At 44.0% G+C, this 15,869-nt stretch overlaps 1 protein-coding gene across 4 annotated transcripts in view; it reads left to right on the plus strand.

Annotated features, from left to right (window-relative positions):
* The window catches only part of ELMO1 (engulfment and cell motility 1), a 606,322-nt gene that overhangs the window by 584,606 nt on the left and 5,847 nt on the right, over window positions 1-15,869 (plus strand). For 3 of the 4 annotated variants that reach the window (XM_070726295.1, XM_070726294.1, XM_070726297.1), the window contains one exon: window positions 5,823-5,900. The exons of the other annotated variant lie outside the window; for it this stretch is intronic. In XM_070726295.1, the coding sequence (XP_070582396.1) occupies window positions 5,823-5,900 (78 nt within the window). The remainder of the gene's footprint in view (window positions 1-5,822; window positions 5,901-15,869) is intronic. 4 annotated transcript variants of the gene reach the window in all.

Below are 15,869 nucleotides of genomic sequence, written 5' to 3' on the forward strand. Positions count from 1 at the left end.
GCAGTACACTTAGCTCTGCAGACCTTCCTCCCGATTGTACAGGACAAACACATTTTAGTTTTAACAGACAATGTGGCGACCAGAGCTCACTTGAACCACCAAGGGGGTACAAGGTCGCAACGCCTGATGGAAGAGACGACCAAACTGTTCAACTGGGCCGAGGTGCATCTGGCATCATTGTCTGCGGAGCATATTGCCGGAACCACCAACATGCAGGCAGACTGGCTCAGCAGAACCACTCTAGACCCGTCGGAGTGGCGGTTAGATCCAGAACTATTCCAACAGATGTCACACAGATTCGGGATGCCCTCGGTAGATCTGTTTGCAACTCGTCAGAATGCGCAGATCCCGAGATTTTACTCATGCTTTCCAGAACCGGGGGCAGAAGGGGTCAACGCACTGCTGACGTCTTGGCCCCCTGGACTACTGTATGCGTTTCCCCCGGTGAATCTGATCCCACGAGTTGTGGAAAAGATCCTACGAGAGAAGGCGGAGGTTCTGATGGTAGCACCACACTGGCCACATCGGCCGTGGTTTGCCGACCTGAGAGCAATGTCAATATCACCACCGTGGAGAATCCCGGACCAAGTTATCTCTCTCAGCCAGGGGACCTTCCAACATCCGGACCCTCAATGGCTGCAACTGACCGTATGGCACTTGAGCGGCATAGACTGAGACATCTGGAATTGCCGGAGAAGGTCATTGACACGATACAGGCCGCACGGCGCCCTTCCACCTCTAGGATTTACCAGGCGTCCTGGGCAGCCTTTTGCAAATTTTGTGATAAAGAGGGCAAAAATCCCAGGGAGGCATCCGTAATTACGGTGCTGGAATTTTTACAAGCAGGGATAGGAAGGGGTTTGGCCCCTAACACTCTGAAGAGGCAGGTGGCAGCTCTTTCCACCATGGTACAGACTTCGGAGGCTCGGTCACTAGCCCAACATCCATTGGTCAGAGACTTCATAAGAGGTGCCTCGAACAAACATGCACCACCAATTAGAAGGTTCCCATCATGGGACCTCACACTAGTTCTTAAGGCACTAACAAAACCACCTTTTGAGCCTCTGAGATCAATTCCCATAAGAATTCTTTCCCTGAAGACAGCCTTCTTGGTGGCAATCACCTCTGCACGCAGAGTGTTGGAACTTTCAGCTCTTTCCGTGAGACCGGACTTATGTATCTTTTATCCAGATAGAGTGGTGCTCCGTTTAGACCCCACCTTCGTACCAAAGGTGAATACACATTTCCATAGGAAGCAGGAGTTAATACTACCTGACTTTTGCACGCACGGGAACCATTCTTCGGAGCTACGATGGCATAAGGTTGATGTCAGACGAGCCCTGAAGATATACATCAGATGGACTGAATCATTTCGGAAGTCTGAGAAATTGTTTATCTCGTTCTCACAACACAAAATGGGACTTGGACTATCTGCTAAATCTATCAGTCGTTGGCTGAAGGACTGTATTACGGAAGCCTATAAAGCGGGAGGACACACCCCACCGATAGGACTAACTGCCCACTCAACCAGGAGTGCGGCCACATCAGCAGCTTGGACAACGCAAGCATCCATAGACGATATTTGCAGAGCGGCTACCTGGGCAGCACCGTCTACGTTTATTAAACATTATAAGTTAGATTCGTTTGCATCAGCGGAGGCTGCATTTGGTAGACGTGTCCTACAGAAAGTTTGTTTATCTCCAACGTCCCTTTCAAGACCTTCTCCCTCCCATGGGCCTTAAAACTTTGGCATATCCCATGTTGGACTCTCCTTCCAGATGCAGTGGAGAAGACCCGTTGTACCTACCTGAACGGTCTTCTCGATGCACTGGAAGGAGAGTCCAAACCCACCCGGCATGTTGAGGTGCATGGACGCCGGAGATGGGCGTTTATAAGTTTTGTTGTATTAATAAAAGTTGGTTATCCTCTTACATGGTCTTCGTTTTTAAAACTGGGCTCATGGGAGCAGTATGGGGGCTGTGCCTAATTATTATGTAAATTTCTAACTCAGTCTCTACCAATAGGATTGGTAAATAACCCATGTTGGACTCTCCTTCCAGTGCATCGAGAAGACCGTTCAGGTAGGTACAACGGGTCTTCTCATCCATGGAATCCTTCCCAAGCTCTCTCTACGTTTATTGAAATTAGCTCTCTTAAAGTCCAAGACCCTAGTTTGACTTTGTTCTGGTGTTTGTGTTTGCATTATGTTGAATTCCAATATTGCTTGTACCCCAAGGTACTTGTAGCTTCAACACCTTCTATCATTTCATCTCTGTTAGTGAGAATTAACTCCAATATGACTAATCCCCTTGTTTCCTTCTCTAAATTTTGGGTAACAAAGTTGTCTCATAAGTTTGTTAGGAACCTGTTGAATCTTCCACTTGGTGCATAGCTTGTCTCCCAGTTAATGACAGGGTACTTAAAATCCCCCATTATTATCATGATGTGCTTCCTACATTAGCTGACTAGCAAAATGTTCATCTACTTCCTCTATATTATAGACCTATGGCAATGTCATTTTGCATCCCCCACCCTTTTATATCGACCCAGATGCATTCAAGATTATTATTCATTATTGTTGTGCTCTATTTCTGTAGAGATGTAGTTCGGGGTTCGGGAGGTTGCTGGGAAGCCCCCCAGCCCGGCTGTCACCTTTTAAAACAGCCGCGCGGCTTCCCAGCAACCTCCCGAACCCCGAACCCGGAAGTTCGGCAAAAGTTCGGGGTTCGGGAGGCTGCTGGGAATCCCCCCAGCCCGGCTGTCATCTTTTAAAACAGTCGGGCAGCTTCCCAGCAGCCTCCCGAAGCCGAACGCCAAACCCGAACTTCTGCGTTCGGCGTTCGGAGGCTGCTGAGAAGCCCCGCCGCCCGGCTGTCACCTTTTAAAACAGCCTGGGGGCTTCTTGGCGGCCTCCCGAACGCCGAACCCAGAAGTTCGGGTTTGGCGTTCGGCATTCAGGAGGTCGCCCCCAGGCTGTTTTAAAAGGTGATAGCCGGGCGGCAGCGGTTTTTTTGCGGGGGTTTTTTTGGGTTGCACGGATTAATTGACTTTACATTGTTTCCTATGGGAAACAATGTTTCGTCTTACGAACCTTTCATCTTACGAACCTCCCCCTGGAACCAATTAGGTTTGTAAGACGAGGTATGACTGTATGTCCATGTACACTAGTAATTTGTTAACAAAAAGGACAGTATACAAAGAGTTCTTTGAAACATAACTGTAAAATAAGCATTACACAGAACTAGCCCAGTCATTTTAAAAATAAAATAAAATCACAATCTCAAGCGCACTATCCCTGACTGTATTATTACTATATTTGGTTTATAGTTTTATGAGCCTCAGCTCTCAGCCAGCAACTCCACCTCCAGCTTCTGTTAAGTTAAAAATGTAATGGAGGAAGGTTTTTTTTAACCTTTCTCCTTTGTTCTCTCACTCAGACTCCCAACTCTCAGCCAGCAACTTCACCCTCAGCTTCTGTGAAGTTAAAATGTAATGGAGGAAGTTTTTTCTACCTTTCTTCTTTGTTTTCTCACTTAGACTCCCAACTCTCAGTCAGGAGTTCCACTCCCAGCTTCTGTGAAGTTAAAGTGTAATGGAGGAAGGGTTTTTTTCCTGCCTTTCTGCTTTGTTCTCTCACTGACACCTGTGCATCCTTCCCAACCTTTTCTACTCATTCAAGCACCCCTTGCTCCAAATCCATGTTGCATCACTTGCACAAATACTCATTCCCTCTCCTACTGGGCAGAAACCATCTTAAACATGCAATTTTCTCCCAACTTCTCCACTGACTTGAAAGTTTTCCACAAACAAATTAAATGAGGCAGCTGATAGGAAGGAATATTTGCAATACTGGCTGCAGCTTCCTCAAAGAAATTCAGTGATGAAGTCAGAAGGCAGTCAGAGATCATTTTGCTGCTTTTTTGCCCACCTATGGTCATTCCTTTCTCTGTTTAGCTAATTAAATATGAAATGATGATTCATTGAGTCGCAGACAGTGGTGGGTTGCTACCAGTTTGCTCCAATTTGGGTGAACTAGTAGCAGTGGTGGGAGGCTCCACCCATCATCCGAGATGTCATCACAGACAATCTGCACACGTACAGAACATCTTTCAGCTTCAAGACTAATGTTGGACAGAGAGTAATTTATGAAGTTGTGCACATTCAGGGGAAAAAAGACAAAACTCTCCAGGGGCCATAAAGATGGTCAGAGACTGAATCAAAAATGGGTTTGGGCCGGTTTGCCTGAACAGTAGTGACCTGCTGGTAATGTCACAACGATGTCACAGAACTGATTCAGTCAGTGCTGGTCCATGGGCGCTGCCATCTTTAAAAGAAAATAATGTTTTTTTACTTTATATTTTTTTTCTGAGCATATGCAGAAGCTAAGTTTCTGGCCTTGCGCATGTGTCACCATTTTGTTTTTGGCTTTTTTGGGGGGGGGATTTATTTTTTGGCACTGCACGGCCACATGGCACAGGAGGAAGCAACTTGGCAGCAAGATAAGTTAGAACCCATGCTTGGGCTGAATGATTGAATTCTCCTCAACTTAAAAGTTAGGATAGAAATGTTCTGAACACCTAAATACAATGTGACACTGGAGATTTTTGACTAATATAGAGAATAATTGAAAAAGAGTTTTATAAATAAAATGATAGATATAGCAAGCACAGATAGATCAGTCAGATGAACACCATGCTAGAAGGACCCATCAGAAAATTGCTATTGATGAGAAAGTAGAAGAGTCATGTTTCTGAACTCCTCTTTTGTGTACTATGATGACAATATGGTTCTTGCTATGTCTCTTGTTCATTTTAAAAATAATAATTATCTAGGTATAGAGTTTTCAATAGGAATTCATATCCATCATCTTTTTATTGCCATTGTAAGAAGGGATATGCCATGAAATTCTTCTAGATATATAAGAGAACTCTACAAAAAAGAAGATTGTACATTTGCTTGTACTCATTGTTTTCTTTTTCATTTGAGAATGTTTTAAATTTTTAAAAGAGATCAAAAATTCATTAAATACATTGTTTTGGAGAAAACAAAAGTGCTTCCTGAAGTATAATTTTATCTGTAGGCCATAAATTTCCTCACACAGAAATTTACACACACAAACATTTTTATTCCTTTTTTACTCTGCATGTACAAGTGCATGACATGAGTTTCACAATTTAATATTTCAGTTAGATTTCTACTTGTATAGCAAAAAGATTCTACATAGGGAAAACACAGAACTTACTCAATTCCTCAAATGTGATATTTTCAATGTTGAAGAAGAAAGGCAGAATTGAACGACTCAAAATTATATGAAAATGGGTATTAGTTGTATATGATTGGAAATTTAAAATTGGAGAATGCAGAATTGCAAAAATGTGCATACAAAATAGAAATTTGACTAAACTCAAGAAAGAATGGCTTCCATGTATACATATTATGCAGCAAGGCAAATATAAAAATTTAGAGCAGGATTTTTAAAATTTATATTAATGAATAGTACAAGTTGTTGGGGAACTAATAGGAAGTCAGAAAACATTGTTTTTAGATTGTTTCTTTTTTCCTTTTTCCCTTTTTCTTTTCATTTTAGAATTTGTTACTATGTTCAAAAATTCATTTTTAACATTAGCTTGGTATCCATTTTTAATGTTATATTGAGCATCAGATGTACAATTATAATAACTATTTGCTATTTAGACATTATCGTTTGAAAATACATGTTTTTTAAAAAAATGCACACAAAACACACAAATATATAGGTGTGAATTGAGACTAGGAAATACTATAGTCTTTCTTTTTACTTTATTATTATTGTGTCTTTTCAGGAGGTGCTTGAACTTGCATTCTCTATACTGTTTGATTCAAATGGACAGCTAAATTTCATTGCTCCTGACAAGCATGAGGTAAATACTAAATATATAGTTAGAGGAAATGAACTTGTAGATGACCCTCACTCTGTCAAAGATCTTGGAGTACTCATATCCAATGACCTAAGTGCTAGAGCCCAAGAGCCCACTGTAACAACATTGCCAAAAGAACAGTAAGAGTTGTCAATCTAATCTTATGTAGCTTCTTCTCTAGTAACATTGAACTGAAAACCAGAGCTTACAAAACATTTTTCAGACCAATTTAAGAATACAGTTCACCTGTATGGAACCCGCATTGCATATCAGACATTAATACAATCGAGAGTGTACAGAATTATTTCACAAGAAGAGTCCTTCACTCCACTTCTCGCAACAAAATACAATGATATCTCATCTTATGAACTTAATTCATTCCATGAGGAGGTTCATAAGTAGAAAAGTTCGTAAGATGAAACAATGTTTCCCATAGGAATCAATGTAAAAAAAAATAATGCATGCAAACCAATTAGAAAAATCCAAACTTTAAGGCTTAAAAAAAAGTGGCGGGCGGACAAAGTGAAGGCTAATAGAGTGGAGACAGACAGTGAGGAGAAGTGAGGAATGGAGATCCTAACGAAGGTTAACATTGCCCCAAATTGCTCCCAAAATCACCCCTCCAGATGCTTCCTACACTGCCCAAAATCGCTCCCAAAAACACTTCTCCAAAAGCTTCCTATGCCACCCCAAAGTGCTCCCAAAGTCACCCCTCTAAAACCTTCCTACACCGCCCCAAACCACTCCTAAAATCACCCCTCCAAAGGATTCTTACGCCGCCCCAAATTGTTCCCAAAATCACCCCTTCAGATGTTTCCTATGCCACCCCCAAATTGCCTCCAAAATCACTTCTCCAAAAGCTTCCTATGCCGCCCCAAATCGCTCCCAAAATAACCCCTCCAAAACCTTCCTACACCGCCCCAAACCACTCCAAAAATCACCCCTCCAAAAGCTTCCTATATTACCCCAAATCACTCCTAAAATCACCCCTCCAAAACCTTCCTACGCCACCCCAAATCACTCCAAAATCACCCCTTCAAACGCTTCCCACGTTGCCCCAAATCACTCCAAAAATCACCCTTTCAAACACTTCCTATGCCCCCTCAAGCTGAGGTCCTAATGAAGGCAAATGGAGTGAAGAAAGGCAGCAAGGAGAAATGAGGCATTTTGAAAGGAGAGGTGATTTTGGAAGACTTTGGAAGCGATTTGGGGTGGCGTAGGAAGCTTTTGGAGGGGTGATTTTGGGAGCGATTTGGGGCGGCGTAGGAAGCTTTTAGAAAGGTGATTTTGGGAGCAATTTGGGGTGGCGTAGGAAGCTTTTGGAGGGGTGAGGGGTGAGTAGTAGATGCTTGGAACAAAATTCCAGCAGAGGTGGTTGGTAAATCCACAGTAACTGAATTTAAACATGCCTGGGATAAACATATATCCATCCTAAGATAAAATACAGGAAATAGTATAAGGGCAGACTAGATGGACCATCAGGTCTTTTTCTGCTGTCAATCTTCTGTGTTTCTATTGGAATGCTGCTATCATGTCTCCCTTGGTTTTTCTTTTCATTAAATTAGGCATCCCTAGTTACTGCAACAATTCTTCATATGTTTTAGCCTCCAGTCCACTAATCATCTTTGTTACTCTTTTCTGCACTTTTTCTCTGCACTGTGCAATATTCCAAGTGTGGTCTTACCAAGGCCTTATAAAGTGGTATTAACACTTCATGTGACCTTGATTCTATCCCTCTGTTAATGCAGCCTAGAACTGTGTTGGCTTTTTTGGCAGCTGCTGGACACTGCTGGCTCATATTTAAATGGTTGTCCACTAGGACTCAGTGTTCCCACTCACAGTTATTACTATTGAGCAATGTACCACATATACTGTACCTGTGTGTTTTGTTTTTCTTGTCTAAATGTAGAATCTTACTTTTTCCACCATTGAATTTCATTTTGTTAGATAGCACCCATTGTTCAAGTTTGTCAAGAATCCTTCAGTATTTTACGCCTATCTCCTGGAGTGTTGGCTATTCCTGCCAGTTTGGTATCATCTGCAAATTTGATAACTTCTCCATCTATCCCCTCGTCCAAGTCATTGATGAAGATGTTGAAGAGTATTGGGCCTAAAACAGAGCCGTGGGATACTCCACTGCATACATCCTTCCATGTAGATACAGTACCATTGAGCACAACATCTTATATCTTACTACATTTTACATCATCAGCAAAGAGAATGCAGTTGCTTGTAATTGATCGCAAAGATCATTTATATAGAGTATGAAGAGTGTTGGTCCTAGTACACTGCCTTGGGGTAAACCGGTCTTAACTGGAACAGGATTAGATATGGTGCTCCCTATTTTGACAACTTGCTGTCTGTTTGATAGGAATGCAGTTATCCAGCCACATGGGGATCCCAAAATGCCATAGAATTTCAATTTTAGAAGTAGTTTGTCATGAACCATTGAGTCAAAGGGTTTACAGAAGTCAATGTAAATTGCACCTATTGATTTGCCCTGATCAAGATGTGTAGTCCATATGTTCTTGCATTGAAGGAGTTGCAGCTTATTTTTTTAGGGGTTGCAAGATATTTTTTTCAGAAATCAAATTGTTTGTTACAAAGTTGTTGTTAGTTTCTAGGTGGATTGCTTTCCTGGTTTATGATTGATTCCATGACTTTGCACATTACGCAGCATAGAAAGATTGGTCTGTAGTATTCAACTAGACTGGGATCTCCCTTTCTGAAGATGGGGATGACCGTTGCTAGTGACCTTAGCTTTGGTAGTGAGGTGGTCCTGAATGATTTTTTAAGGATTATGCTTTGTTCGGCTATAGCTGTGGAATGCTTTTTTAAGAAGTATGCACATAGACCATCAGCCCCAATTGATAGAGAAGGTTTAAGGTCACATAGTGCTTTTTCAACATTGTCTTTTGTGAAGTCTATTTGTGTTAAGTCATTGTGAGTGTTTGAGGTGTGATTAATGAATTTTGGGGATGAACCATTGCTGTTTACAAAGACTGAGCCAAAGAATGTGTTGAAGAGGTTAGCTTTGATTGATTCATTGTAGCATTCTTTGTTGTTGGGTCCTTTGAGTGGTGGGATGAGTCTTGAGTCCTTGAGTTTGTTATTTACAAAGTTGTAGAAGGCACAGTTGGATATGGTGCACAGGAGTTTTTCCTCTTTTTTGCTGTGATAGTTGAAGCATTCTGCCTTTATTTGGTGGCATATGTTTTTGTAGCAGATTTTGAAATTGGCTACATGGCCTTTTTGTTTTTCCACCAGAGAGATTTGTTTTTTTGCATTGTAGTTTTCTTATTGAGATGGATAGGTTGTTTTTCTTGCTTATGGCGGTTATTAGTCTGATCATTCTTTTGACTTTAAGAAGAGTATGTTGTAGAGCAGTGTTTCCCAACCTTTTTTGAGCCGCGGCACATTATTCACATTTACAAAATCCTGGGGAACATTGAGCGAGGTGTGTGTGTGTGTAAAAAAAAGTTTGGACAAAAAATATCTCTCTTCCTCCCTTTCGCTCTATTTTTCTCTCTCCCTCTTTCTCTCTCCCCCTTCCCTCCTCTTTCTTTCCCCTCTCTCTCCATCTCTTTGTTTCTCCCTTCCTTCCTCTCTTTTTTGCCCTCCTTCCCTCTCTTTGTCTTTTCCTCACCCTCCTTCCCCCCTTTCTCCCTCTCTCTTGCTGTCTTTCTCTCTTTCTCTCTTCCCCCTCTCTCTCCCTCTCTCTTTCTCTCTCTTGCTATCTCTCTTTCTCTCTCTCTCTTTTGCTTTCTCTCTTTCTCTCCCCCCTCTCTCTCCCTCTCTCTCGCTATCTCTCTTTCTCTCTCTCTCTTTTGCTTTCTCTCTTTCTCTCCCCCCTCTCTCTCCTTCTTTCTCTCCCCCCTCTCTCCCTCTCTCTTTCTCGTTCTCCCTCTCTTGCTATCTCTTTCTCTCTCCCCCCTCTCTCCCTCTCTCTCTCTCCCTCTCTTGCTATCTCTTTCTCTCCCCCCTCTCTCCCTCTCTCCTTCTCTCTCTCCCTCTCTTGCTATCTCTTTCTCTCTCTTTCTATCCCCCCTCTCTTCCTCTCTCTACCTCTCTTGCTATCTCTTTCTCTCTCTTTCTCTCCCCCCTCTCTCTCTTTCTCTCTCTCCCTCTCTTGCTATATCTTTCTCTCTCTTTCTCTCCCCCATCTCTTCCTCTCTCTTTCTCTCTCTCCCTCTCTTGCTTTCTCTTTCTCTCCCCCCTCTCTCCCTCTCTCTTTCTCCCAGTAGCCGTGGGGCGAGGGCAGGGTGATCAGCTGTGAGGCGGAGCTCCAGAACGGAGGCACAGACAGCGGTGGCTAGACGCCGTACATTTCTGGCGTTGCGCTGGGCATGGACGTGGGGCTTGAGCCTCCGTCCTGGTCCAGCCAGCAGGCAAGTGCCAGCCACGCAATTCCAGCATTTCCAGCCGCCGCCGTCGGTGCCTCTGTTCCTCTGTTCCGTAGCTCCGCCTCACAGCTGATCACCCTGACGTCGCCCCATGGCTACTGGGAGAAAGGGAGAGGGAGAGGGGGGAGAGAAAGAGAAAGCAAGAGAGGGGGAGAGAGAGAGGGACCACCCTGCCACCGCCCCACGGCATGGCTCCTGCCCGCTGCCGCTGCTGCCGCCATCACCCTCCCGCTGCCGCTGCCCTCCCACCAAGCCCCAAAGCTCACCTGCTGACAGGGAAGCTCCAGCCGGGCGGGGCACCGCAGCTGCTGGAAAACTTGGAAGGCACAAAGAAGCAAGCTCAGCTTCCGGTCTCACAACTTTTTTCTCTTCACAAAAAGTTGCGAGACCAGAAGCTGAGCTTATTTCTTCGCGGCACACCTGACCATGTCTCGCGGCACACCAGTGTGCCACGGCACACCGGTTTGGAAACACTGTTGTAGAGGTCATCAGCAATGTTACAGCCAGAGAATAAAGTTTGCAGTCAAGAATTGAGAAATCAGTGTCTTCCATTTCATAGTTGGCATTTTTAAAGTTGTACTAAAGTGTCAATTATTAAGGGGATTCTTGGAGTGGCATAAGTTGAGGCTAAAATTAATCATACTGTGGTCACTATTGGAAAATGGTTCTTTTAATTGAAGTCCATAAATTGCCTTTTTGCTATTGCAGAATACAAGATCTAAGCAGCTGTTGAATCTTGTATTGTTTGTTACTAGTTGGCCAAGTCCCAGATTGGTAACAGTGTTGTATAGGATTGTATGGATGGGTTCCATCGTGCATTCATTTAGGGTCCAGTTAATGTGAGGTAGGTTCAGGTCACCAAGGAAGATAAGGGGTTATGGGTGTTCTGCCGGGCTGTATGGTATGAGTCTCCCAAAAATTCAAGAGTACAAATTTCACACACACACACACACACACACACACACACACACACACTTGAAAGTTCAAAACAATGTTCTTTATCACAAAAATTCAAAAGAAACAAAGCACCCTTTTTGTATTGCAAAGAGCACTCGTCCCAAAACAACCTGGTAGTCTGTACAATCCCCTTAATTAGTCATTAAGTACTTAGCTAGCAGCTGTGAAGGAACGTCACAGCCCTCTTTCTTCCACGAAGCGAAACACACACACTTTGCTCTGCTTTGGTTTCCAAGTCGTGAAAAATCAACAAACAAAGTCCGGAAACAGCAAAGCACGGTCCTGAAGAATAACGATCAGATAATCTTCCACAACGGCCAAGCCAACACACTGCTATTTATATCAGCAGCTCTAATTACTGGAGCCCCACCCAAACAGAGGTGGCCTCTCTTATCTCCTGTAATATTTTTTCAATTGGTCTCTTCGATGCATAATTCTGCACATGCGTGGGTCTAACACTTCCTCATCCGAATCGACCGAAGATAATGGAGATTGGCTTCCTGGGCTGTGTGCCAAACCCCCCCTCTTCCAAGTCACCCCCACCTTCTTTGTCCGAGGAAACTGCACTACCTGACTCTGTCAGCAATAAACCAGTCCTATGACATGTTGATGTTTCCCCTGCATCCACCTCCACATTCCTTGGGGAAGGAGCCAACCACAACAATGGGCAGGAGACTGCCCATATCAGTAGTGAGGTTAATTTGTTTGCATGGATGATGTCATAGTCTGGGGCTCTGTAACAAAGTAGGAAGTGAAATGATCATAACAATCATTTCGGGGAGGGTAAGATCATGTGTAACTTTTTTGGTTTAGTGACTTTTTGTAGCATATGGCTACTTTGCCTCTGAGGGATTCATAGTCGGACCAGAAGACAGGGTAGTTTCTTGTTCTGATGATGGAGTTGGGGAGGGAGGAATTTAGCCATGATTCACAGACAAAGTTAATGTCAAAGGTGTTAGTGTTTAGTGGCAGGAGGAATTCAGACCTCTTGTTAATAACACTTCTTGCATTTATTAGTTTGCATTTACCATTAGTTTTGTATTTGAGATTAGTTATGGACTGGATTGAGGAAGTAAGGGGCGCACTTTCCTGTTCTTGGTTGGTGATGCCTGGGATGTTGATTATTTATTGGGGGATGGTGGGTTGGAAGATGTAGGCTGGATTGTGGCTCTTGATTTTGATGCATTCAGCACAGTAATCTATGAATAAAAATTTTTCTCCAAAATCCAGTCATCTCTTAAGTTCTGCACGGAGTTCAAGGGAGAGGATACATTGTAGAAGAGATACTGTAGATCTGATGTAGATCTAAGTATATTTTAATTGGTATTGTTTCTGGCAATGTAGTTTATGGTCTGGATGATTTGTTGTTTGGTGGGCTCGTTTTTGCATAGCACTCTGCAGAATCAGGGGGCCACCAAGCCGTCGCTGTACTTGGGCTCAGGGCCACCTCTGGAAACTTTGATGATATCTTCAGAAGCAATGGTTTGTGAAGTGAATCCAGACACAGGTAATTTAGAACGGCACTTTATTTCAGCTCAGAGAGAGAGAAGTGACAGCTCAGCAAGGCAAGTGACTTTTGCGAGTACCGATCTGCTTTGCCTGGGAGAAACCGCTTCTTTTATACTTTTGCGGTTCCCGCCAAAGCAAGGAGCAGCCGCGTCTGAGCCAATCAGGAGCGACTTCCTGACTCAGGCTCAGACAGCGCTTTAAACAGGAAGAAACTATTTACAGTTGAAACAAGGTAGCCATTACGGACACAACACCCCTCCCTCCTTAGTTTGGATACATCCATTAGGACAGCCATGTGACAAAATCGTCCAATCTGCTTGGTCTTCGCGAGGATCGCTCGGACCTGCGCAGTTCAGTTATGTCCTCACTCTCGACGGTGGATGTTGGCTCGCTGTTGCTCTCCCGGCGCGGCTGTGGCCTTGCTTGTGCGCCGGCCTGTTGGCTGCTGATTTCGGAGGAGGACGATGGCTCGGCGTCGCTGGAGGACTCCCCTCGTCCCGATAAGTCCAATTGCGTGTTAATTAATTCGGGTAGCGTGTTATCGTCTGTTGAGTTGGGAGAGGCCGTGTTAGCGGTTTGTTGTAGAGAATTTTCTGCGCGTTTACGTATGTGGTCAATGTGCCGCTTCCACATTCGACCATCCTCCATTTTTACAACATATGTCTTTGGAGCAGTTTGTTTAACAATAATTCCTTTTTTCCAGTTTACACCCCCATCAAAATTCTTAACAAATACATTTTGTCCCAAATACATTTCTCTTTCAGGTTTTACATACATTTGGTTATTTTCACAGAACCTTGGGTGTAACCTATCTAGTGGTGACCTTAATTTTCTACCCATTAGCAACTCAGCAGGGCTTATGTGCGTGTGCGAGTTTGGGGTGATGTGTTGGGTTAACAGAAATTGGTCCAGATTTTGTTGCACATCCCCAGGGCCTGACCTACGTAAGGCTTCCTTAGCCACTCGAACGTAACGTTCTGCCAATCCATTAGCCCAGGGTGAGTAAACTGAGATGAGTGCATGTCTGACTCCTAGGTTGTCTAAGAACAATTCAAACTGTCTGGCTGTTAGTTGTGGCCCATTGTCAGACACTAGGATATCTGGGCAACCATGGGTAGCAAACAGTCTGCTCAATACCTTGATGGTGGCACACGTGGTTATGTTGCTCATTGCAATGATTTCTACCCATTTAGAAAATGCATCGACTACAATTAAGAAATATTGTGACCCCACTGGCCCTGCAAAATCGATATGAATTCTGGACCATGGTCCTGTAGGTTGCTCCCACTCTGCTGGGGTTGTCTTGGGGGGGTTTGGCTGTGACTCTTGGCATGGGTCACATTTGGCTACCCAGTTCTCAATGTCTGCATCTAAACCTGGCCACCATAAATGTCCCCTGGCTAGGCCTTTCATCCTGACAATCCCAGGATGGCCCACATGTAACATTTTGAGTACCTTTACCCTTAGGGTTTTAGGGATGATCACTCTATCCCCCCACAACAAACAACCCTTTACTTATGACAATTCTAAACGTTTAGTCTTGAAGTCACACAATTCAGGTTTTAACGAGTCATTTTGCCAACCTTTAAGTACACAATTTACTACTTGTTTTAGGAGGGGGTCTTGCTGTGTGTGTGTAGCCACCTCCTTTGCAGTGACTAGCGGTTTGTCATCTAATTCTATCATCAATACATCTGCAGATGGGGCAGGGTCTACTACTAATTCTGCCATAGGACACCTACTGAGACCATCTGCGTGGTTGATGGTTTTACCCCCTTTATGGGTGAGCTCGTATTGGTATCCTGAGAGGAAAAGGGCCCACCTTATTAGTCTTGGGGACATAAATGGAGGTGTGGGCTTGTCGGGGGCTAAAAGTCCCAGTAAGGGCTTGTGGTCTGTAACCAATTCAAAACTCCTCCCAAAAAGGTAGTTATGAAATTTCTTCACCCCTGCTACTAAAGCTAGAGCCTCCTTATCTAGCTGGCTATAGTTCCTTTCGGTATCTGTCATTGTTTTGGAGAAGAAAGCAATTGGAGCCTCTGTATTATTTGGCAAGATGTGAGCCAATACCCCTCCCACGCCGTACGGGGAGGCGTCGCACGTAAGCCTGATGGGTAATGAGGTGCTATACTGGACTACCACACTCTTAGAAGTCAACAGCTGTTTTATTTGAATAAAGGCTTCGTGTTCAGTTTTCCCCCATGTCCAAAGGGCTTCTTTCTGGAGCAAACGGTGTAGAGGCTCTGCTACTGTTGCCTTCTGTTTTAAGAAAACGGAATAGAAGTTAAGAAGGCCTAGGAAAGCTTGCAATTCTGTCTTATTTTGTGGCTCTGGGGCTTCTCTGATGGCTCTCAGTTTCTCGGTTGTGGGGTGGATACCTTCTCCATCAATTTTATACCCTAGGAATTCAACACTGTTTGTCCCCCACACACATTTGTCTGGTTTAATTCTTAGGCCTTTGTCCTGCAGCCTCTTAAGTACTTCCCTTATCCTTTTGTTTAGCTGTTCCTGGTTTTCCCCTGCAATTAAGATATCATCAAAATAGGGAATGGCCCCTTTTATGCCTGCTAATAGGCGTTCCATTATACTTTGAAATATGCCTGGGGCTATGCTCACTCCAAACTGCAGTCTGGTACATTTAAAGGCACCCCTGTGGGTTACAATTGTTTGCGCTTTTGCTGTTTGTTCATCGACTGTTAGCTGCTGGTAAGCCTGGGCGAGGTCAATCTTTGCAAACCTTTTTCCTTCCCCCAGGGAGTGCAGGAGTTGTTGTACAACTGGAATGGGGTAAGGGTGATGTTGGAGAGCCTTATTTAAAGTAGATTTGTAGTCAGCGCAGACTCTTAAGGAGCCATCTGGTTTTAAAGGCGTGACTATGGGTGTCTCCCAGGGACCCTGCTCCACTGGAACCAAAATGCCCTGGCTTATGAGCTTGTCTAGCTGCAGATCCAGTTTGGGAAGGAGCGGGAGGGGTACCCTGCGGGGTTTGAGTCGAATAGGCGGAATCTTTGGGTCAATAGAGAATGAGATGGGGGGCCCTTTGTAAGTCCCCAGAGTGGGGCTAAACACTTCGGGGAACTCTTGTAGGAAGTCAGGCATGCTA

The sequence above is a fragment of the Erythrolamprus reginae genome, chromosome Z, assembly GCF_031021105.1.
Source record: "Erythrolamprus reginae isolate rEryReg1 chromosome Z, rEryReg1.hap1, whole genome shotgun sequence".
NCBI classification, from domain to species: Eukaryota; Metazoa; Chordata; class Lepidosauria; order Squamata; family Dipsadidae; genus Erythrolamprus; species Erythrolamprus reginae.